The sequence below is a fragment of the Opisthorchis viverrini genome, assembly GCF_000715545.1.
Source record: "Opisthorchis viverrini unplaced genomic scaffold opera_v5_473, whole genome shotgun sequence".
Lineage (NCBI taxonomy): Eukaryota > Metazoa > Platyhelminthes > Trematoda > Opisthorchiida > Opisthorchiidae > Opisthorchis > Opisthorchis viverrini.
In genome coordinates, this window is record NW_008752136.1 from 98,470 (window position 1) to 123,487 (window position 25,018).

At 44.4% G+C, this 25,018-nt stretch overlaps 2 protein-coding genes across 2 annotated transcripts; one reads left to right on the forward strand and one right to left on the reverse strand.

The window, feature by feature from the left end:
* Nucleotides 1-1,012: 1,012 nt before the first annotated feature.
* T265_11303 (hypothetical protein) lies at nucleotides 1,013-24,132 on the forward strand (the record flags this gene model as incomplete). The annotated part of the gene is made up of 13 exons (XM_009177924.1): nucleotides 1,013-1,151; nucleotides 1,195-1,261; nucleotides 1,301-1,598; nucleotides 1,641-1,797; nucleotides 3,671-3,966; nucleotides 5,621-5,903; nucleotides 8,207-8,340; nucleotides 9,691-10,000; nucleotides 13,420-13,625; nucleotides 13,979-14,221; nucleotides 14,939-15,054; nucleotides 23,593-23,656; nucleotides 23,686-24,132. 13 exons carry the CDS (start codon nucleotides 1,013-1,015, stop codon nucleotides 24,130-24,132), a joined length of 2,760 nt encoding a protein of 919 aa, XP_009176188.1.
* Nucleotides 20,047-21,187, reverse strand: T265_11302 (hypothetical protein; the record flags this gene model as incomplete). The annotated part of the gene is made up of 5 exons (XM_009177925.1): nucleotides 20,047-20,253; nucleotides 20,678-20,798; nucleotides 20,836-20,905; nucleotides 20,950-21,067; nucleotides 21,104-21,187. 5 exons carry the CDS (start codon nucleotides 21,185-21,187, stop codon nucleotides 20,047-20,049), a joined length of 600 nt encoding a protein of 199 aa, XP_009176189.1.
* Nucleotides 24,133-25,018: the final 886 nt, after the last annotated feature.

Sequence of the window (25,018 nt, forward strand, 5' to 3'; positions counted from 1 at the left end):
CACGGCCTCTCTGCGTGGTTTACGTAAACACAGGCGAGTGCACCTTTCTCACAACACACGTTCCGGAATGCGCCCGTTCGTATCTCCGGCATTGCCGTTACCCGCAATGTCAGTGATGTGGTTGTTAGTCGCAAAGCTGCTAGTCTTCAGCAATCTGCGGGCCGTAACTTCTGCTCACTTACGTTTCCTACTGTTCTTTGTTCACAGTAGTATATGGAATCTTCACCGTAGTAGAGCAAATGCTCACCGTTCTGCCTCCAGTCTGACCATATTTCTATCTATTCAACTTCATCTACCGATCCCAACCACACTATCACTCTAGGGAGGCCAAGAATATTTCGGTGAAAGGCCTAAACACAATCAGTATTGCTTCTTGCATGGTTCATAGCTGATTGGTTAGCCGGTTGGTTTGAAATCTCAGACTGCCACCTTTGTTACATCGCGATAGTTTCAGGATAATATCTCAAGGCTTCCCGTACGCCCGTTTAGAGTTTCTAAAAGCATTATTTCCGACCCTTCCCTTGTTATGTAATTTCCTCTACATTTTACAGTCCCCTCGCATTATCAGTCCTCAGGCATGTATCGTTTGGTGTTGTAACTTACTGTCAACTCAGCCCCGGTGACGGAAAGAGACTCACGCATCAAGAACAGACAAGTGTAAATGTACAAGAAACGTTACAGTTCTCACGACCTTGAATCCAGTCTGGATGATTAATTGACACTGCATCTGTTGCGCGCTCGAACATTCAAGCATCGTAAGTAATCGCATGTGGACTGCTGAACATCCAACTGGCATTTGACTTGTTTAGTCCGAAGACTCAGCTGCCTTCCTGAGGTACTTTTTTGGTGGGCTTGACACTTCCTGGGTGCTTCGGACATTCTTGAGTTACATTCAGGAGTCTGACCTTCCCAACAACCAGTCATCGTTAGATCCAAGGAGGACTATTTTTGCTAATCGATATGCACTATCTCTCTTATTTTTTTGCAGCTTGTTAATCTACTCTGCTGAATAATGCCTGAGAAGGGTGAAAACTTGTCAGACCGAAAAAAACGTCATCACAAGTCCCGAGAACGTGCGAGGTCACCTTTCGAAGATGAAGACGCTCCACGACGCAAAGTAAAAAGACATCGAAACCGTGAAGAAATCACTGGTTAGTTTTTGTTGATTTAATTGACTCGGGACAATCATTTTAGATGAGTCCTCATTTCCTTCCAGTAACGGAGCTGGGGGTGATGTATCACTATCCGTAGAAGAAACAAAGTGAGACATTTTTTGTACTATTCATACTGATCTGTCCAGTGCTCTGCGGGCCAAACTAGGTCTGGCTCCCTTGGAGCTTGACGATGATAAAGGAGAGGGGGGTATTGTTGACAACCAGTCAGAAAATTATGTACACGCCCCCGCTAAGGACGTCCGTAAGCAACGGGAGGAGGAAGCTTTGAAGCAGAAGCTAGCCGTTCATAAAGAAAAGCGTTCTCTCTACGACAAACTGGCTAGTAGCACACTTTACGAGCCCAGTGAAAAAGATATATCGGCAATGTCATGGGTTGAAAAGATTCGGGAGAAGGAAAGGATCAAGAAACAAGCGCAAGCTAGAGTAAGTTTTATCTCTGTATTTCCGACCGCTTTTCTGTTTTAGGCTAAGTTGCTGTCCGAAATGGATGAGCAGTTGGATGCCGAACTTCCACCCAAGGTCAGCCAGTACGAGTCGTCTGACCTTACTGGCCTAAAGGTAGAACACAAGATTGACAGCTTCCGTGAGGGCCAAACCGTCATACTGACACTGAAGGATAAAGGTGATTTCCTAATTTGCGTGAAAAGTTCTAACAGCTGGAAATGCACTTTTATGTACACGCTTTCTCATTTGTCGAACATTGGGTGAACTATGAACCGTCCAAACCCATCCCTTAAGTCGTTTACGATGAAAATCCACGGAGGAACGGAAGAACTTCTTGAAAGTATTCTTGTGGCTTGAGTGACAGTTTGTAGTCAGTTCACATTCAGCTGATGAGACGGAACAGCCACCAACCAGGCTGCTCCGGTTGATGAAGAAGGAGACGGGGAACGTTTATTCACTGCTGAATCATTCTTTAGCGAACTTGTTCTACAGTTTGGGACATCTTTCATCGTGCGTCAGTGGTAGCATTACTGAGGCATTTTACGTTTAGTTCCAGATCTGATTAGTAGACAAACCGGAAGCTAGTGTGGGAAGTCGGTGGAACTGGTTTCGTTTACATAATTTGTCGACCACTGACTCATCCAATTTCCCTTGGTACTGAAAGTTGTTGATAAAGTGATAATTGACAGATACGGTCTAGCTGTGAATCGATGGAAATATTAATCAGTTGTCAATAAACTTGGTGGCTGGTCTGATTTTCCTGTTTTCCTCTAGTTACTGAATCTTTGCTGCATCATTGTTCCAATAGTATAATTGTATTTCTTTGTAATTAACTGCTCATAAGGTTGCTGAAAATCCGTCGACAGCCCATGACCGGTTTCGCCCTTTTTGGGGCTTATCAGGTAGGTGCAGTTCCCGAGTTTCCGTCAACCTTATGTTCTACTTTGTTCTACGTTGGACCTCTCCAGGGTGGACTAAGCTCACTAGCTTGGAGTTTAAAGAAGCGTGTGCGCAGTTTTTGACATACGATCCACGTTTTCTGTGATTGGTGCTCTTGCATAAACTCTGAAAGTACCCGTAACCGGGGCATCGGCCTTTGTGTATTATTGGAGTTATCAATCTAACGCATCTACATGTAATGATAGATCTCAACTGGGCTAAGTTGTTAACTAGGTTTACGTGGCTGTTCACGTCTATTCACTGATCTAATCTCATCGAGTTTGCACGCAGTTTCGTACGTATTTATTAGGCTGCCCTGAGAAACGGCGTGACTCCATTTGTATAGCCCTATTTCTAGAGGTCACAGAACACATGGTGCTTGATTAAGGTTTTCAGCATATCTTGCAACTTTTGTACAACTGAAGATGGGATTTTGTCCTAGAAGCTACGCACCTTCATTCCTATTTTCTCTTGATTCATCCATTGGTTCGTCTGTACACTGTATCCCTTGAAATAAACTTATTGAATTGTTGGTACGTTGCTGCAGAGAAACCAAGCAATTGAAGGCATTTGACAATTAGACCATGAACAGTTTTGTTCACCATACGTAATGCTGAGTGTAAATTCGGTCCAATATCAATTTCAAGTATATTCTTAATGTTATGGACGGTAAATAGATCGTACAAACTAATGTGAGGCATCCTTTGAAGCACAAGCTATCAACCTTATCCTCAAACTAAATCCATCGACTCCGGTGCTGTTTAGCTGATGTACAAAACAAACGTCTGAAGAGGCTACTTTGGTCGGTCTCCAATGGGGTCGACTAATGTGCAGTTTGATCGAGCCTTGCCACTGGGTGGCTAGTTAAATTGGCTGAGTTGTTAGCTGTCGTTCTGTTCGCTGAGCTTGATGATAGGGACTATCCGTTGAGTTGCCAATATGCCCCCACAATCTCAACATAATTTATTCCCTTGTTCATTCGCCTTCGACGATGTACGCATTTTGCAGTCATTTCGAAATCATGATTTTGTAACCAACCTAGGATGCTTCCAGAGGCATGTCATGTTTAGGCAGACAAACTTCTAGTCACCCCATTTCTTTTCGATTTCTAGGTGTTCTGGAAGAAGAAGCGGACACAGATGTTTTGGTGAACGTCAATATAGTTGATGATGAGAAGGCCGATCGTAACCGCGAAAATGTGCGGAAAACCGCTGGTCTTGCTGGTATTGCTGACGAAGAGGATGAGGATGTGTTGTTGGGTCTGCGTCAAAAGAGCATTCTGAGCAAATATGATGCAGATATCTCCGGACAAAAGAACTCACAGTTCGTTCTAGGTTCAGAAGGTACTTACGTTCCACAGACCGAGCGGATGCTGGAGCAACTTAACGCGGAACTTCGGGCGGGAAAGGTATATGATTTTTCTTTCTAATTGTGTGAAAGATTATTGGTTAACTGGTAGGCACGCATATTTGGGAGTCTCTTATTTCAGGCACGGGCAGTCGCAATTAAAATCGCGAACGGATGGATCGATTGTTGGACTTGTTTCAGAGCATTCTAACGGGCCAGTATGGCTTCGCCATTTGATTTCGCATACCGTGCCTGCTAACTGATTCATCTCTGAGACCCTGCCTATTCAAGCTGCGCGTCCGAGGCTATATTCCCATTTTTTTATAAATTGGTTCCGAACATTTTGGTTTGACGTGCATAAAAGTTACTTGTTTCTCTAATTAGGGCACTAATTCGCCTAAGCACTCAGCGCATTGTACTGCGCGTCATCAACATGACGAATTCCCGTTTCATTCCGTCCCTTTGAAATACGTACACCTGCCAAAAACGACTCCGATTTTCAATTAATTCGGATTTGTAATGGAGGGTATCGTATCAAAAATTTGAATGGAGCACGATAAGTTTAAGGCTTCACCTGTGTTCCGTAACCAGTGGTATCAGCGGAATCTTTCAGCAAGAGGCATTCTATTCAGAAACGTGTTGAAAGCTATCCTAATGGGTACCTGTGCACCGAATAGGTCCCGAGTTCCCTCCATATTACTGCATTTTATCGACCTGTCGCAAGCTTCACTGTATCTGGGGCGCTGCCTTCAGATTGCGTATTTATTCTTGATTATAGTTTAACCTTTCCGTTTGTGGTCTAACGGCAAGAGGTTGCGAAATGCAACCAAAAGCGGCTAAACATCACCTACGTGCGAGTTTTTGTGTGCACGAACATTGGTCATTCGGTGCGCTGTTTGTTTTTCTATAGATACGCGGATTTTGGAGTTTTCTCTTTCCTGCACTTCATACAAGAACCCTTTTGCAGCCTCTTAATGAAAAAAGAAACAAAAATAATAAGTTTCAGTAGCCCATCCACCCATCGGAGTCACCGGCGTGTCCTGATTGGTTCGCTCAATGTTTGCAAACAGATTTGACGCTGCTTAATTATTTTGCGTTCTTAAAATTCACTAGCACGGTTCACGTATCCTCCATTGTTATTGTTGTTACCGGCCATTGGGATTAACAAAATCTTAGCCTTTCCTTTTTGGTCTTTCCATATTCTGTCTGTTTGCTAATCCAGAACACCTTACTAATCCGGGAACTGCGCCTAGATGATGACCCTCAAGAAGGGCGAACCCGGTCTTGAGCTGTCGAAGTTTTCAGCAACCTTATGAGAAGTCCCTTAATGAAAACCTTACTGAATAGTTTTCGGCCATTGGTATGTCCACCGAGCTCTGCAGTTTGGTTGCAAATTTTTCGTTACCACATATCCACAACGCACTGGTGATGTCATCTCGATTGTCCAGTGTCCAGTTTTTAGCACAAAACGACATCAAATATATATAACCTGAACAACAAACAGTTTCCCCAACAGACAACTAATCTTTCCACTTTTTTTAGAAATTGTAAATAATGAGCAAAGCACCGAAAGCCCACTAGCCTATTCCATGGTGCTTGAGGTTACTCAGATAGACAGAGTCCACGAATCACAATATGTTTTTCAGTGTTGTCTGTTATCTTTTCCTGTCGCTCCGTTATTTTATTTGTCTTCCGTCACTTCCCGCCTTCCTTAGCAATCACTTCCAGATACTGAATTGCGTGTTGCGTCGGAATACTTCACGCACGATGAATTGCAGGCCAAATTCAAAAAGCGGACCCGCCGCGTGAAGACTCGAGTGCGAAGTGCGTTGACTGCCGACGACTTGATTAGCTCTGATCAACAACTGGACCCTACAGGAACCTCTGACCTTGGCAAACGCTCTACCCGTCGTACAGATTCAGACAGTGTTGTCCACGAAGCTGAACAGCCAAGTTCCATTGATCTAATGGATACCCTATCGGCCACGACGTCCTATGGTGAGCGTACTATTGTATGTTAACAAGCAGTATGCAGGCAACAGTGTAGTAGCATGGTACTCCTTTGATACCCCCATCTCTGATAGCTTGTGATTGTCTGCTTAAAAATAACACATTATAACCATGGCTGGAATCCATGAGAAGACGCTCCCACATAAAGCAGAAACTTGTATTTAGTCCAAGATTGTTTTGAAATCTAGGGAGGGGATGCATAATGGTGGTTAGCGCTTGATTGTGTGGCCTCGAATTATGCTAATCGTGTTCATTTTGTTGCCGACAGCCTTACCTAATTACATTTGGTTAATGCCCGTTTTTGTACGGTTAATCAACATCGCTTACTATTCTCTAGGCTACTCCAATATATGACTACTCGATAACAGAAAGCAGGATTCCTGCATGAAAGGAGCCATGTTGATCACATTTTCACGCCCCATCAATTGAGAACGACTTGCGTACAAGCACCCTACAGTCTTGATGTTCCTTGACTTGGCAGCCATTCTGTCGGTCCGATTCTGTTGACCGATCAGTTCTTTTCAACACGCTTGCACAACAGGGCCACAGAACTTCGTGAATTTCATGCGTTGCTTGTATTCACTCACTTTTGTGCTTCTGAGAGTGTATGAGGAGCTCGTCAAATGCTTTCCTGCATGTTGTGTCCTAGACGGATGTCCACTCCCTCCATTTTGTCCCATTTCGTTATTGATGAGATAGTGAAGCGAACACTGGAAGGTCTACGAAACCCCGGTGTTCAGATCTCTCCAAGGGAGAACCTTATCAACATGGAGTATATAGATGGTATTGTCCTCATTTTGGAAACTGAGCAGGTAGCGCAAGTATCACTGGAACAGCTGACCAAGGTCATTCAGTCCGTACGACATATGCTTCGTGCCCACAAGCTGCAAATTCACGTTGCGCGATGTACATCCTTTGAGCATGCCTCTGAAAATTCAAGGAGTGACACTTCAGGTTGCGGGACACACGTAAATCGGAGGTTGCATTAGCTCTGACGGTAATGTGACAGACGGTGTGAACACACAAACCTCGAATGCCAGAATTTGCTCCACTTGTGGCGCCCAAAAGTACTTTCAGTGAGTCCAAATTGAAACGTCTGTCAGGCCATTCCTGGGGCTGTAATTATACGGCTGTGAGAATTCGCCACGTCAGACGGGGATCTAAGAGATTTTCAGGTCTCTGACCCCCGATATCTCAAAAGTGTTGTCCGAATTGACTCGGACCATCGAACGCGCAATTTGCTCGTGAGACGGGTTTTGTTAAAGCCCATATTATTTCTTTCAACTAATACATCCAGCATTACAAGCTTAGTTGGCCGGGCCATTCTGAATTACCGCCTGTCGGGATGAGCGCCGTTTTCCATACCCAATTCAGAGTAGCGGAAATCCCCAGGTGGACAGAATTTGGTATGGTAGAAGTGAATGAAGGATGTTGCGGAATGTTTGGGTGCTATTTGCCTTCCAGAATAGGATCCACATGGCTCTTCTTATGTTTGACTGAAGACAACCAAATGGCGGCTAATCGAGTCAGTAGTGGTCATGCTGACAGTTTCTATCCAGATTGTGTGACAGTTATGAGGATGCAGGCAAGTCGGTTGTTTGTGGTAAAAAATCTTTCAGCTATGGCACCCTTTCGTTGGTAACTGCCATGTCACCCGAAAGAAGCACAAGGGCTGAGATACTGTCAGGTTACCCAAGCCAGGACAGGATAAGTCGAGATGCAAAGGCTGGGTTCTAACCACGGATCTTACGGTCAGTAAATTCGCGCTCTAACCACTGAGCCATCTCGCTTCAATTTTTTTGGTAGGCTAGCCTTAGGCCCCTTTCCTGTCCCGTGTCTTTTCTCCATTTTAAAGCATTATTAAAATAAATTGACATGGTTGTGTTGCAGTGTAGCACCGGTGTTCTCATCTGGCGTTACCGCCACTGATGATGTTGGCCTCAGCAAGGTTTACTTTCATCGTCTCTTAAGGTGTTATCTCCGGAATCTTTTAACTTTAGTATAGTTCTGCACTTTGTTCTGGAAGTGAATCGGTAGGCAGCCAGTCTGAAAGCCCTCATGCGGGGATTCGAACTTTAGTGTTCTAAATGGCAGCCCGTAATTTTATTCACTTAGCTACTCTGGTTCATCTCGTCACTTGGGCTCAGTGATCACCACCATCATTTTTGGTTAGCCTATTAAACCTGACACTAAGTATGGCTGTGAAGTCGTCGACCACTGTCCATTGAAATATCCATCATGATCACATCAACAAGTTTCCATCAGTGCTGTGTTTCCTGTCTCTTTCGTAGATGACGCAGATGTTAACCAATTGGAATCTATCGGAGACCAGTTGATTGGAGAAGATGAGCTTCGTGGAGAGATTGAAAAAACCATTAGTCGCATAGCACAGGCCAAATCTAGCGTCTATGTGAAACCGGAAGAGGTAAGCTGAAAGCTCGAATTAGTCTTCTGCTTGATTGAAATCTGGAGTACCAAAAATTAGTTAAGAACCCAAACTGGTACTCGTCAGAACGGGCTCGGCTGTCCAGCTTATTAGCTATAAACACAAACCTATGTTCTGTGTGAGTTCTGAGACCCTGAAACGGCAACAAAAGACGAGGACGAACTCAGCTAGAGAGCAACAACACGACACCAGCAGCCGCGCGTAACGTTTTAGCAAGGTGGCACTTAAGGTACTGCTTCCTTGCGGATTTTCTTACCACAGGTTCACATAGGAATTGAGTTTTTCCTATTAAAGTTGTGACAGTCTGCCCCAACTTGGTCACTGTTCAAGCACCCAACACAGGGAACATGATATCTTGTTTTGTCTGAACTGCATTCGTGAAGAAACGTGTTGGGTGAGGTTATGTCCACGGTATATATGTGCACAAATCTGGAAAGGTTCGGACCAGATCTTATAAGACTTCAGGTTAGTGCCTTACCCTATTCTTCTGTGAAAATTTACTGTATACTTGCTTAATCGCTTGAAACTTGCATTCCCGTGCTAGTTGATCATAGGGAACGCCGTACCCATCATAAATGGAAGTGTCAGTTCTGGCGTTTTATTGTTATCTAAATCAGTTAGGGGACACATACGTCTTCCAGAGGTGTGCCTACGTGTGATTAGTTCCTACTATTTCGCATCGAATTATACATGTAGTCTCACTTGATTATATCCGCACACTAGCCTCCGGTTTACACATTACAGTGGTTTGTACGGATAGGGCTCCAGCTGATTCGCGAGTTTTCTGTATTGTTTGGCTGAATGTGTCTCTCCAACCAGATAGTTCGTTCCCTTTTTATGCGTTCAGTTGATGAATCAAATTTCCATGCCATGTATGCATTGTTCGAAATTATTGTGGTTTCAAATTCCTGTGACGCTGACTTAGTCAGCGCACTAAACAACTGGGCCAGGTGGAATTCTGATCAATCCTGAAAGAATTGATGTTATTCTATTCTACCAAAGCAAGTCAGCGTTTACAGTTGACATAATGACGTTGTTCCATTATTCAAGACTTGCCATTTGTTTTCGGAGGTGAATTGTCCACGGTTTTCTCAACAACACAGCCTATGCAGTCTTGTTAGTACTGAATACACGATCTATGTCATATGCAGTAGACCACCGGTACCACCAATCTGTGCTGTTTCCAATGCGAAAGTTGTATTCTTCTTCTCATTTCAAGGCTGCTTTCCTCTCATTGTTCTACGCATGGCCCTTGAATAAATGTGCGGAGAAACAGCCTATATCTGACAATTTCTCACTAATTCTAAACTATGTTTTCGCTTTGTGCAGGTGGCCGCACAACTGTTAACCCGTAAGCCGGGACCGACAGAATCTTTACCACAAGCCGGTAAGCCGGAAAGCCGTGGTGGTGTGGTATTTGACTCCACAGCCGAATTTTACAAGTCCATAGGAGCCGGTCTGCAGGAAGCAATAAGGCAAAACGCCCCGTTAACCCAAATAAAGGCTGAATATTCGGATGATGAGGCAGACATAAAGCAGCCACTTTCCCACGTTGATTGGGGTATGGGGAGAAAAGAAGACGACCACATGTCTATGAGTGACGAACACGACTCCGCCGATGAACAGAAGCCTAATTCGAGTAAGTTAATTTTATGCTGACAAGCTTTTTTGCTACTTGGAATAAATAGTTTTTACGAGGGTGAATTTTTTTCAGGTTTTTGAAAACTAGCCATCGGTATTTTCAGGTGCTTACTCGGATATGGTAGGATTTTGTAAGGAGACTAGGCCGAACTAGAGGACCTTGAAAGATTAATTCTTGGAGCCACCCTAGTGTGGATCATCTGGAGTCCAGAAGCCCACTGTGAAGATGACCAGTATGACATAGCAGTGACCAAAATTAAGACGAATCTGAATCCTTTCCGATTCGACTAATGGAAAAAGTATGCAGAACGTACCTTGTCATCCAAAACCCCATCTTATTTTCTTTACCGCATTCATGCGAACTTACTCCCGTGTTTGTTACCTTTCATTCCTCACCATCAATGAGTTCAACGAAGTTAGATGAGGTGTTTGATTATTCCAGTAATCATCCTTTGGAATTCTAACATCGCTACCGTCCATCTGTTCTACGGGTCTGAATTACACCCGTTAGAATATTCACCAACTGGTTGACATTTCATCTACTTGGTGCAATAAGTTTTTTGAGCTAGAACCACAACTAACGGTCGACAGTGCGATTTATAGTCAGTTTTTCTGTTGTTTGGCTTCTATCTGGGTCTTGTGGAGCACGTTTCTCGGGTCATCGTTAATGAGCTTACTATTAACCGAGTTCTGTACTGATGTTGATTTACCTAGTCACATGACCGTACACTGAAGATGTCTCCTCGGATGACGATAAGACGTTTTCAAATCAGTTAACAAGTTCGGCGTACATATCAACAATTTAGACGTAATACACTACCCATAAACTCATAGACGAGAGATTCAGCTGGTTTCCAGGTGAATCTTTCGAAAAACCACATTTCTTTGCAAATGAGTGTATTTCACTAGATGGACAGTTTATTCATCCGTTGAAAAGAAATTTCAACTCAAAATTTGTTGGATAGTCAGACAAAGCACCCTCAGACAGTACCGCTAACAACCTGCCACCTGTTATTCTTTTTACAAGCTGGGTCGTTGGCAATTTGGTTCCCCAACTCCGAGCTCCACTCTGAGCGTGTACCCACGTGCTGTCTCTCTCTCTCTCTCAAATGATATGTCCGCACCCTGGAACAGGTTTGGCTTTCGGTGGATTTTGTAGCGCTGAAAGCTAATACTGTTCATCAGTTGTGCTGTCGCCAATGGGAGTTCGATATTTGCAATCGTGGGAGACCTGTGCAAATGCTGTCAGTGGATTTACTTGACATTAAACCACTCTCAGCACGACCACATAGTGGTACTGTGCAGCCAATTTACCCGAGGATTTCCGACATCTCAAATGCACGTTCAAACTTGTCTTTTAGACTTTTCAAATGTCCTTACGTGGATTCACGCAAGAAGCCTTTCAGCCCACAAAAAGTAGCAAAGTATGGTGGCGATCACGAAAACCTTTTATTTTGAAACGACCGCAATTCAGTTCATTGTATATTACGAGAAAATTGTATACGGGAACTAATTTGGATTTCATGGCAGTTAGCTAATCCAAACATCTTTATAGGCCTGATAGGATGAAATTTCTGATACTACAGAACTTGTTTGGCTTTTTCTGGACTCAAGAAGTTGGTTACCTTTATACCTGTAATGGTTCGTTTAGCTTCTCCGAGCAGTGACACAGTTCACCAGTGTCTGATCCTGATTTTGTGTGTTGCCGCAACCTGGGCAGGAGGACCAACAAAATACAACCGACCGAAAGCACTGGTCACGTTTCTTCGCGATCGCTTTTGAAAAAAAATTACACTAGTACTGCAGCCTATAGTTACGAAAAGTACGCCGACATAGAAAACAGGTCGTAAAAAATGCGCTGTAGTCAATCGAGTGCCCTCTCATCCCTACCTGAGCTCCATTTGGGCGTGACACTGGTTTTCGTTTGATCACCCAATTGATGTGCCGAGCCTGAGCACAACACACCAGCAAGAGCGCATGAAATGAGAAGACAAACAGATCATTTGAGACCGGAAATGTGGGAAGAACTGATCTTCAGCATGGACAAAATCTTCAACGAGGTCAGCCCAGAAAATGTGCGCATTTCGAATCTTTACGTATACTATGGTGACCTTGCGACTCCATGGTCAGTCATTTTGAGGGATAAAAGGAAGTATTTACCAGTTCATACACTATGTGTGATCCACCTCAAAATCTTAGTTTGTTTGAGCTGCCGGCTCACGGTCCAGATTTTTTAATTCCCCGCTTTTTTAACATTTCGCACTGTCACAGTATTCTGCATGGTATTCGCATGTAGGTTCACTCTTATTCGGTAGTTAAGTGAGTTTGGTTCCAAACACCTCAAACTTAAACATCATGGACTGAGAAGTTCCATATGCTTTTAAACAACGGGTGACCTTGTGTGCACACTATATGACTAAGACTGAGGTGCCTACCTGGCATCCTGTCCATTCCATATTATACATAGCTAGGCTAGTGTTTATTTTTTCAGCAGCTTTGGGGTTTGGTTTCAGAATTTCCGCAGTGAAATCAGCTGGAGGCATTTTCCGTCGGAAGTCTGGTGGATCGACGATGTATCTTACATTTCCCTAGGGGGAAATAACACCGATCGGCCCTTGGTGTAAGAAATCTTCAAAGAAGCTTTGACCGCACGGATTTTTCTTTTGCGATCCAACCTCGAGCAAGCACTTGTTACCAAAGAGGAAACATTTTTTGCCTACAGATTGGTCGACTTAATCCCAAGGAGAGTACAACACGAAGAAAATAATTCAAACAGATAAACTTACTGTCTAGTTAAACTATTTATATCATCAGCGCTACTGAGAATATCTCACAACACCAGTGGGCTCTTCGGCTAGGAACACCGAACCATTCGTAGGGACGTGTCGCACTTGCAGTACTGATTCCGTGTGCAACCTGAAATGAAGCAGCGCTTGATAACTCAGTATTTACCAAGTTCTCGATAATATCCACTATTTTCGCCATTACAGTGGGACGGCGCGATTATGAATAGGTCCGCATGTTTTGGCGCCCACCAAAGGCCGACTGGTTGGGCCCTCTGAACTTCACTCATACTTAGCATTCAAAGCGCTTGTATCGCAAAGCACAGTCGCCCGCAAGACCTAATGGAAACCCACCAGTGAGAATAATTGTAACAAAGCAGGACGAGTGCTGTTTATGCAAGGGTGATGTGGACATCAGGCTCTAGGATTAAGGGACTAAATGGAATCGAACCAGTCGATAAACTCTTGTACCATTAAACCACGATGTAGATTTCTTCACTCGATTCCTACACTTCTTATGTTGTGCTATCCAACCAACCTCCCCCATCCTCCGAATTCGGTGCGGTTATCAAAAACTTATGAGACTTTTAGTCCTGCTAAGGCACACTAAGCTTTTTAAACATTTATTTTCCAGATCGGTGGCACACAGTTGGTGATGGACAGGTCCGCAGAACACGTCCAGCTGGTAGAACTGACGTTGAGACTGGTGGTGAGAGAACTTCCACCAGCACACAGCTTGGTGGTGTGCTAGATGATGAACCAAGTCTTGATTGTGGTGTGTTTTCGGCTCTGAAGCTTGCAGAAAAGAAGGGATATATTGAGAAAGGTCAAGAAAAGAGAGTAAGTGACCAGCATGTCCGTTTATTATTTTGGTTGTGCTATGGATAACTCACTCGGTTTTCAAACCTCTTTTTCGGTATTTGCAACAACGTTATTCGTCAGTGGGAATGTGATCTGTTACTTTGGGTAATTTCATGTGGCCGTGTGTTTGAGGAATCCGCTGGACGCATGCGAAACTCTTCAATTCCACCACGGGTCCAGATAGCTCCATTGTGGTAGTTGAGTAATTTGGCATTATTCAATCAGAATGTATCCATGTTTTGGCACTCATATCCACTAACCATCTTCCTGTTGTTTTCATGAAGACTGGTACTGGAACAATGGTCAATCTGATGGCTAAGCATTTCGTTCAGGAAGACGTTCGCTACGACGACATCGACGCGAAGTTCGCTAAGCGTGATCGTTACAGCGGACCATTGACGGAATTTAAAGAGATAAAAAACTACAAGCCGGACGTAAAACTCGAGTACGTGGATGAATTGGGACGGCAGCTGAATTCAAAGGAAGCTTTCCGTCAGTTAAGCCACAAATTCCATGGCAAGGGCTCGGGAAAGAACAAAACAGAGAAGAGAATGAAGAAGATCAAGGAAGAGTTTGTGAGTCCAGGCTATATTTTCTGATATGATTCCAACCTGTCTGATGTACTTTTCAGGCGTGAATTTACCTGGTAAACCGTGTTGACCCCACTGCTACCTTCGGTTTTTTTTATATTTTCCCCAGTATTCACTGGCTGACTAAACTGCACACAATTACCCACGGTATCACAACCAAGAAGACATCTGAGTAAACTCATTCGGCGGTATTTCTATTCGCATGACTGTTGTTCTATTGTTGGTCCATATAGCAGCGAAACATCGTAATTTTACCGCCATGCTCCACTGACGTCTTTTAGATAGTACCGCATACTACCACCTACTTTGAGGCCCACTTAAAGCTTTCTTGAGTTGTAGTGTTGTCTGAGAGCCATCAACCGCGCGCCAGTGAATAGTCTTCAGTCAGATGAAAATAAGTGGTGTGAGGCTGGGTACAGATATAGGGCTGAGTTTATCGTGTACTCGCTCACGGCAAACGATCGGTAAAGTCTTACCAAACACCAAACTCGAATTTCATGAGTTTTGGACAGGTTAGTATTCGTCACGGTGACCGAGCTTTTGCGAATTAAAAACCCCTCATCCAGTGTGAGATGAAAATCTTGTTTCTTCTTTGGCTGTTGTGAAGAAAACAGACAAAACCATATTATTCTTGGTGTGATTGGTCAGCAGCCGTCTATCGTTTGATTTAAGGCCGTCCCCATGATTTTCTCTTCGTTTCAGCTGCTCAAGGCGAGCACAAGCTCGGACACACCGCTGGGCACTGCAGAGAAATTGAACAAAAAGCTACAGTCCATGGCCTTGCCCTATGTGATATTGAGTGGGAAGAACGCTGCTGTGTAAGTTTGCTGCCATCCATTACGGTACTGTGATTTTTCACACTAAGATCCTTAGTTGATGGATTTTGGCGGAACACCCTGTTCTACCTATTACTCTATATTAATACACTATGAACCGAGGTAGTGGCATGACATCATTGGGTCACTTGCGTACATCCCTTATATAGCGATCAGGCTTGTCAAACACTCGCGATTTTCATGACTTCGGGTGCTAAGACAACCACAACCCTCAATAGCGTGACCCGTACTAACGAGCTGGATACTTCGTCATCTTATCTACTCAGTGGCGCCGACTAACCATCGATTTCCATGGAGAATTCGATTATTCCTAGGACGTTGGCCTGAAATTGAACAGGTTCTCAAAAAGTTTAATCAAACGAAACATTCCATCTTCATTTGGCCCCACCAACCAAATGGAATTGAACCGATTAGGTGGATACTCATCGATTAGCGGGTATGGCCACATTGTTGTCCAAAGGACCGCACGACCCTTGGCTGCACCTGTTAAACTGGCAGATATAGTTTATGAGATGGCTCAAGGGTTAGAGCGCATTGTTGTCCAAAGGACCGCACGACCCTTGGCTGCACCTGTTAAACTGGCAGATATAGTTTATGAGATGGCTCAAGTGGTTAGAGCGCGAATTTCCTAACCAGAAGGTCCGCGGTTCGAATCCGACCTCCGTCTCTCGACTTCCCCTGTCTAGGCTTGGGCAACCTGGCAGTATCCCAGCCCTCGTGCTTCCTTCGGGTGGCATGGCAGCTATGCACCAAAAGGGTGCTACAGCTGAACGCAGCATTTCAACCAATTGTTGAAATGTCCATCCAAAGTGACTTCGCGCATAGTCAGGTTGATAACTGGATCACCTCGTGGCTATAGACTACATGCTATTCGTCCTTCCAGATTACTGCTTCTCATATGCAACCGAAAACTTTCTACATTTTCAAGTCATAATGCAGTGTCTAAAGACAATCTGTGAGCTGTCCTTTTTTGTTTACTGGCGTGCAGCTGTTTGACTATAATACGTATACGGTTGTCTTTTTCCGGATAAAACTGGTGCCCTTTGTTGAAAGGGCATTCATGTGATGATCAAAGGTTGCTTTATGTGGGCATTTCCTCAGATCGGAAGTTTTGCAGCGTAGAATCAACTAACTTACAAGTAAAAGATGACTTCACAGATAAGATTTTATATTTTATGTCGTGGTATTTCTTGAGAAGTTTACTATATGACAATTTGAGATGTGCAAACTCTTGATCAGCCTCATGCAGCATAACTTTTGAAACTCTCATAATACGGCTCATAAGTGGACTAATTCGCGTCTAATTCTTCCATTTCCCAATCTCTTTCAGCAAAAACCTCACGAAATGATCTACGGCACTCGATAGCAGTTTTGAACATCTCTTTGTATATATGCACAGGCAGTGACGCAAGCTGCGATCTTTTTGTTCTCGTCTGACCCAACAAGTTTAACCAAAAAGCACCCTGCCTTTTGCTTTGGTCTAGTCATGCAGTGTGGTCAAATCTGGATAGCTTGGATCTGCTCTGACCGATTACTGCTAGTTTCTCCGCTGTTCCAAAACAATGATGTAGACTCCTTCAATCAGAAAATTCCGATAATCCTGCATCATTGGAACTCAGTCTTAGCATACCTTTTGCATTTTTCTTGAATTTCAACCGTCAAAACAGCAGTTCTAGTATGGGGCATCCATAGGTTCGATGCATGCGATTGATTGCACATGTAGTTACAGTAATCGGTAGTCCCACTTATCTTGTGATTCAGATAGCTTAGATTGCTCAAACTGTCGTTCCGAATATGCTGCAGATTGGCGCCTGAACAGCGCTCGTCTGTTAGAAACAAACGGACAGACGACCAGATTCGTAACGAAATGGCATCCGTGGTAAAATACAGAGATAGAGGTGATAGTCTGTTATATTCTGCGGTATCTGTCCTGCTTCAGTGCTGTTCTCCGAGATTTATGAGCGAACGTGCTGGTTATTGAAGGGTCGATCGGTTAACAGAACAGTAATTCGCGCTCTTCTCACCGTCCTTCCAACTCCACCTAAGTAGATAAGTCCGTCGAATTGTCCGGAGTCAAGGCCACTCGTCTAAGTTACGATCGACAGTAACTATAAGATCCGGGCACCAAAGGATTGAGCTCTCCGACTAAACGCAGTTCATTGGTAGTAGGAACAGACGGATAAGGGCAGTAGATGCTATGTTGAGAACTGGTTCTATGAAGAAATGGATTGATAAAAATCAATGATTAAGAAGGACGTACAGTTAATAATAGCACAATTGGTAGGAGCAGAAAAAGGGCAGTGTGGAAGCAAGGTTTTCTGGGAGTAATAGCGAGCAATTACTAAACATGGATATAGGTAGCGTAAATAGACCGTATGCAGAGATAACGGCGCAAGAGACAGTCAGCAGAGTTGGGACGAAATTGCGAGCAAACTTGGATAGGCGACAAAATCTAGACAATAACCACAGCGTAAGCAAACCTTATGCGAGAGCGATAAACCCCGGGGAAGCAAAATTGCGTTATGGTAAGCACGCGCAACTCATACTACTTATAATGGTGAAGAGAAATAGGGCTGCTGGCCGCCGTTGATTCACGAAGTAACCTACACTAACTTTATCAAGAGGTATGGGTGTCACAGGCGAGGTTCTGGCTCACGTGTCATTGAGAAAACAAGGAGAGTCCTTTTGATTTTGACCGAACGTAAAGGCACTAACAAGTAGAGAATCACTCCTGGCGTTGAGGGTGTTTCAGGCTTGGGGCTATCGGGTTTAGGTTTATTCACGTGTCCTGATTGTTTTTGGACACTCATTGAAAGTTGTGCTTTTGGCATACAGTTCCGCCGGTAGGTTAGCGACTGCATCAGTCGGTGTATTCGATTATCTCATATTAACGATAAGGTGTAGGATGATCCCATTCCAAGAGCGATTACTTTATATTTGGCGCGATCAGTTCAGGTCTGATGCTAGCTCTTCTAATGTTGGAGCTAGCATGAATCCCACGTGTTTATGCTAAGAAAATTGTGGATAGGCGTAATAGTTTTAAGAACTATCCCCGATCTTTCACGTAGCGATGGATACCTCTTAAGAAAAAAACGTGCTCGGTTAAAGAAACTATCCGACACTCCGTGACCCACAGAGTTTACGAGTGAGTTTATTTGTGAAACTCAAAGAGCAACTAAAACCAGGTTAACCAACGGGTGAAGGTCTGACAAAAAGTCACCTGGACCTCCACACTGTGGTTTGGAACTGCGTAGCAGCTTCCTAAAAATGTAGGACAGTTTTACGCCAGCCACCGGAATCGTTCAGCTAAAGCACACTCCCGGTGCCTAACTGCCAGGTTACCTAACCCTAGACAGGGGTATTCGAGTGGCAGAGGTCGGGTTCGAACCAAGGACCTTTCGGCGCCAAAAAGTAGTTCCAGTGGGTTTCCATAAACGCGTCTATCAGATCACACTAGGGACTGTAATTGTACGGCTGTGAGTATTTGCCACGTCAGACGGGGAGCTAAGAAATTTTCAGGTCTCTGACCCCCGATATCTCAGAACTATGGTTGGAATTGACTCGCACCATCTAATTCACAATTCGCTCGGGAAAGGGTTTCTTGTTGAAACCAGTGTTATTTCTTTCAAAGAATGCATCTGGCATTACATACTAAGTTGGTTGGGCCATGCGTTCCCCATGCCGAATTACCGTCTGTCGAAATGAGCGCTGTTTTCCATGCCCAATCCGGAGTGGCGGAAATCTCCAGGTGGACAGAATGCGGTAAGGTAGATGTGAATGAAATATGTCATCTTCAATTATAATACAATTTTTGACTGTTGCTTCAAATGAATGACGTTAGAGTTATCTGTAGTTGATTGATCGTTGATTAATCTCAATCGATACTCAACTTCATCTCAGTACAACGGATGTCGTGGTCAATGACTAATAGGCTCATCTCAGAATCACTACTAAAGTAGTTGCCACCCAGGTATTTGCTTTTTTATTTGGTCCCAGGGTCACATTGCTGATATTTTGCAACGGAAGTTGCGTTCGCTTTTCAGCAACTATACTAAGCAGACCTCAGTCGTCCAATGATAAAAAGAGATATCTGAAATCTCTCTTATATTAAAAGCCTACTTACATGCATTGTTATCACAACTTGCCTCACCTGTCTTCGTGGCGTAATAGGATTTGGCTGATTGACTAAATCAGAATCACTAGAACAACAACTAAGACTTGGGAGGTTACGCAGTGTTTTGGACAAGTATTCTGCATGCTCAACCATCTACCCAACTGTTGTTCGATAAAGATTCGTCGGGCAGGCAAGCATCGCAACGTAACTTGAAAGTGGCCACGATCTAGTCTTCGAACATTCGTGGCTAAGGCCATGTGATCAGCCTTGTATAGGGCTCGACACTCCACAGGATGTGGAACTTAATTGACCTTAATGACAGGCGTGCAGTCATGACCTTACCATGTCTGGCTGGTGTTCCGAACTGCGCTGGAGCTGTGGCGGCAATGATGCTGTTACCTTACCATGTCTGGCTGGTGTTCCGAACTGCGCTGGAGCTGTGGCGGCAAATGATGCTGTTGATGGCACCTTACTGATATTATTCTCAGATGCGGTCAGTTCATTGCTGTTCGAAAGTGTAAACACGCTTCTCTTGGTAATTTTACCCAAGAGCTCATTTAACTAAGCCCCCCTTCTTTCCATATTATCAAGACGCTTTTTCATTGGTGTGCAGCTGTTAAGAGCCCTTTTATACTCCTGGTGAATTGCTTCTCGGTTCGTGATTCAGCCTCCACCAAGAAACAAGATAGCGCTTGATAAAGCCAATCGGGCGACTTGAAAGTAACCTTTGATGACCAAGTATAACGCCATTCGATTTTGATGGAATATGAAACGGTTGAAAAAGCTCGTTTTTGGACTGCCTCATCATAATCCAACAAAACTAAACACTTCTCATGACGTCATTTGCCTTCAGTCAGTGCTTATATTCGGAAGGTGGTCAACAATCCAATTAATATACAAACCACTGGAATTGAAAATGTAGAACTCAAGTTCGGTATCGTCTGCTGCAGTCTACAGATACGTTCAAAACACTCATAATTGGTTCCTTGATTGGATGTGAGCACTTTATAGACCAACAGTGCATTCGTTAGCGCCCAACTTATGATATCCAAAATTGCCATTCGGTTCTTCAAACATGATTTTCAGCTGCATTTTCTACAAATCATGACTTTCGTGGGTAAAGGTAGGCAAAATCATACAGATATTCAGAGATAGAAAATGAAACATATCTAACGAGCGAACGTTTGCTGTAGGAGGATATACCCCTTGGGGTTCATTGTACTTCAAAATATCGCCAAAGAAAATATGAGAACAATAGAGAAGAAACCAATTAGACAAAGGTTTCCCTGGCAAGTTAGGAAAGACGTCAAAGGTTAGAGTGATTATGGTATCACAGGTGAGAATCCAGTTCACTGCTTAAACGAGCAGGTATGTCATCCACGCGTGGTAGGATTTTTCGTCACTGGGACGAGTCTTCACTAGCTTTTCTTCTCAATGATTCAATCAAATCGTCAACCTTAAAAAGCCGTTACATATAGTTGGGCGACATACCGGAACGAAGATGCCCATTCGAGGATTAAACATGATTTCATGCACTGAATAACGAAGTGGACCGATCACATGCAAGTGCAAGTGATGGACACTGTTGAAAGGAGGGCGGTGAAAGCCTAGGCTGAAAAGATGAGTTGTCAAAAGACTGAAGGACGTACCGAAAGTGTGATATATCCGACTTGTGGTTCTCCAGAAGAAATTCGACAGCACAACTTTTCATCTCTTCCACTGTTTGGTACACAGAAAAAGATAATGCACGTGAGGTAGCTTACATAGCGGTAAGTCCAGCTTGGTTAGATGACTAATGTTTCTGATATGCTTCCTTGAAATGCATTGGTAGTGGTAACTGGACTTGGGATATTTATCATTAAAGAGCACCACGAGTTCCCTCTGGCGTCATTCGCTTGTGGGAAACCGGAAGCAAACCTCCATCCGAATGGTATTTGAACTATCCGTTCCGTTTGCGATTTTACAAAAGACGCACGAAGTATCACGTCCTTGTACACTCATTTTATCTGGAGAAACGGACTAGCTGGTATCGCACTTGATCCGTTTTCACACGTAGAAAACGGAGTTTAATGTTTTCAAGCCACAATAGGTTTCTGTAGCAGAAAAATGGGTGAAGACAATTCCAAAACCTCACAAAACTGGGACGTACAGTAAAACTGTGGAACGGTTTAGCAAAATTTTGTTGTTGATCTGTATCTCGGCAACGGAAACGAGAAGTACTAAGCGCTCTGACAAACACAAGAGTATAGTCCAAACGGAAATCCGATCTTTTCTCGATATCCTAATGGTATGCACGTAAGTTCTCTACGCCTTAACACCCGCTCTCCAGTGCCACTTGAATATCAATTATTAGGCTCCTGAAATAGCTTTCCGCTAATTAGCGAATATACACTCATTTGCAAACTAATTTGGTTCTTTCGAGAGACTCACCTGGAACCCAGCTGAATCTATCGTTTATGATGTTCTCAGGGGACTGCGCCTACCTGATGAGCCCCAAGAAGAGCGAAACCGGTCGTGGGCTGTCGATGGATTTTCAGCACCCTTATGAGTAGTACATTACAAAGCTTTCCGCTAACTTTGTAGCATTCGAACAATCCCGCTTAAAGGTAGACACCTTTTGTTTGGTGTACGTAAGGACTCAGGTTGGATGTATGTCCACAATTAGCACAACCACATATTCGCTATCATGCTCCGGTGACTCGGCTGCTTTGAGTCATTTGAACTCGCTTGAGTTGAGCTAGGCATACAAAGATTGCCAATCCAGGTCAGGTACGATCTATTAGCATACCTTGAAAACGCTATCAAAATCATCCAAGTGAACCACGACAGAGGCAGTTTGTGTTGCTACTGACTGAATCACTGAGGCAGATCGATACAAGTTTTACGCGCCAGAAACCGATATCGATCGGAGATCCTGGTTACATCCGATTGAGTTCCTCATCGACTGCATAAAATGCAGCGTTCAGCTGTAGCACCCTTCCGGTGCCTAGATACGATCCCATTTGAAGGAAGCACGAGGGCTGGGATACTGCCAGACTGTCCAAGCCTAGACAGGGGAAGTCGAGTGGCGGAAGTCGGATTCGAACCACGGACCTTCCGGTCAGCAAATTCGCCCTCTAACTACTTAGGCCATCGCGCCCCCTAAATGTAGCAGTCTAATCACGACGAAGTATCCAATTCAGGTGATAAAATGTCCTGAATTAGTCTCCGTTACTCATCAGAGTGGGTGGACTGTAGAATGATGGCATGGAAAACCTACATCCTCGACAGCATGACATCAGTGTTCAACACCGATGCTACATTGCAGTATGAAAAACCTGAATGTTTGGATCACGGCGCCAAATCACACCACCAAAGGACAGTGGGTATCATCAATACTGCCGTAAATTTGGGAGACTGAATGTGTTTCTAAATCATATCATTTTTCAGCTGTAGCACGCTTTCGGTGCCTAACTGCCACGCCACCCGAAGGAAGCATGAGGGCTGGGATACTGCCAGGTTGCCCAAGCCTAGACGGGGCAAGTCGAGATGCAGAAGTTGGGCTCGAACCATCGACCTCTAAGACAGTAAATTCGCGCTATGACCACTGAGCCATTTCTAAATAAATAATGATGAAGTGCAATTCAAGATACAGTGTGGAATAAAAATGGTCTAGCTCAGCTAAGCGGTTCCTTTGAAAATATGAAAAATTTACTTCAACTTCTAATCAACACATATGTCACGAAATGGGAATTCTTTGAAGGAGCTAGTACCGTCTGGCGAATTTGTGCAAGCATCTGCATTTAACTGCGAGAAGTACGCCTTGAGACCCCTGTTGAAACTTACCTAGGTAACAGAGCATGAGGTTACAAAAGCCATATATGTATTGCACTAACTTCTTACTGAAAAGTAGGTCTTATTGCCCTTTCAATTGATGCATGCGACCGATCCCCGGAAACCACCTGTGAGCGAAACCATCAAGGATAGAAATGGAGTAGACATCTCGACCGACGGGCCGAATAATTCGAACAACAACCGTCATAGCCATCTGGAGATCACATGTGAGGTAGAACCCTGGGCGGAGAACGTGGAACCGTGGCTTCAGAGGTTTGTGACTTCACATGTTCTCTTAAGCGCCACCGAGCCTCTGGTTCGAATGGCTTCCCACCCGCATTGTTCAAAGATGGAGGTGAAGCCCTGACTCAGCGTTTGTCTGATCTGTTTGCTTGCATTTGGGAAAAGAAGTGTCTTAGACAACTGGGGCTCATCGGCGATAGTACCCATTTTCGAAAAAGGGACTCGTACTGAGGGTGGCAACCGCAGGGTTCAGCTGGACCCCGGTCGTAACGAGACTGTTGGCGTTACTGGTGCTTCGTCGACTTACATTGGCTCGTGAAGCGGAAGCACGAGGGCTGGGATACTGCCAGGTTGCCCAAGCCTAGACAGGGGAAGTCGAGTGGCGGAGGTCGGATTCGAACCGCGGACCTTCAGGTTAGTAATCCGCGCTCTAACCACTTCAGCCTGATATGGGTTGCGTTGACCAAATGTTTACACTTCGTCATGTACTAGAGCAACGCCATACGTATAAACAACTCACAGTTCTAGTGCTCCTGGATTTTCAAGGCGTATTTGACTCGATTGACCGGTCTGTTCTGTCTGATACGCTTACCCACCAAGTAATGCTGCGGAAGTTTGTGAATATAATACGTTCTTTGTATTCTCAGACTCCCGGACGTGTGAGAGTACACGGCGAGCTCTCCAAAAGCTTCCGTACACAAAGCGGTGTCCGTCATGGATTCCCACTTTGTGCATTCCTGTTTAACTTTGTGATCGATGAAATAATGAGACGCACGCTGGAGGGTCTCCAAAACCCTGGTGTTCAAATAGCCTGTGAAGAAAACCTTGCCGATCTGGAGTATGCAGACGACATCGTTCTGATCTTCGAAAAGGAGACGAAGGCGCAATGAACTGACTGAATTCACCCCGTCCTTTGCCATGCAGTCTGCACTCACAAAATATGAGGCCATGCTCGTGGACATGCAGTCACTGAACACGCCACTTACAATCCAGGGAGAGGTACTGGAAATTGTGGAGCGTTTTATGTATCTTGGAAATAGTATTAGTTCCGATTGTAATGTGACAAATGAGGTGAGTGCACGAATTTGCAACGCTCGCGCCGCATTTGCTAATTTGAGACACCCATGGCGTCAGAGTGGTTTATCCCCGAATCTCAAGAGACGTGTGTATCAAGCTACAGTACGGGCTGTTTTGCTGTATGAATGTGAGGCTTGACCTATTCGAGCAGCGGAACTGAGAAATCCTCAGGTGTTCGACAATCGTCGTCTCAGAACCATAGCTCGTGTGGGTTGGTGTCGGCGGAACCATAATGAGGCAGTTGGAAAGCGCGTTTTCGGTTGTGCAAAGGGTACTTCTATTGAAGAATGTGTCCAGCACCAGAATCTTCGTTGCTTCGGACATATGTTGCGCATGCCTAACCATCATTTGCCGAAGAGATAGCTGCTTTCCACGCCCAAATCAAAGTGGCGGAAGCAGAGAAGTGGCTAATCCTTTGCTTGGCAGAGGGGTATGAAAAAAATCACGAAACGTTTGGGTGCTGTCGGTGCTACTCGTCTTCCAGGATGGGGACCGCGTGATCCTCACCGCGCCTGGCTAGAGATGCTGCAATACAGGGCTGTCAACCGGTGTCAGTGGCGTTCTTGTAGCCAGTTTCTACTCCGACTGCCTGAATGAGTGTTTGGGGGTGTAGGCACCTAGGAATGATTGTAGTAAGCCAGCACTATGTCCTTTCCCCGTCCACCTTTATTCTTTGCTTCACAATAGGGCTTTTCAAAT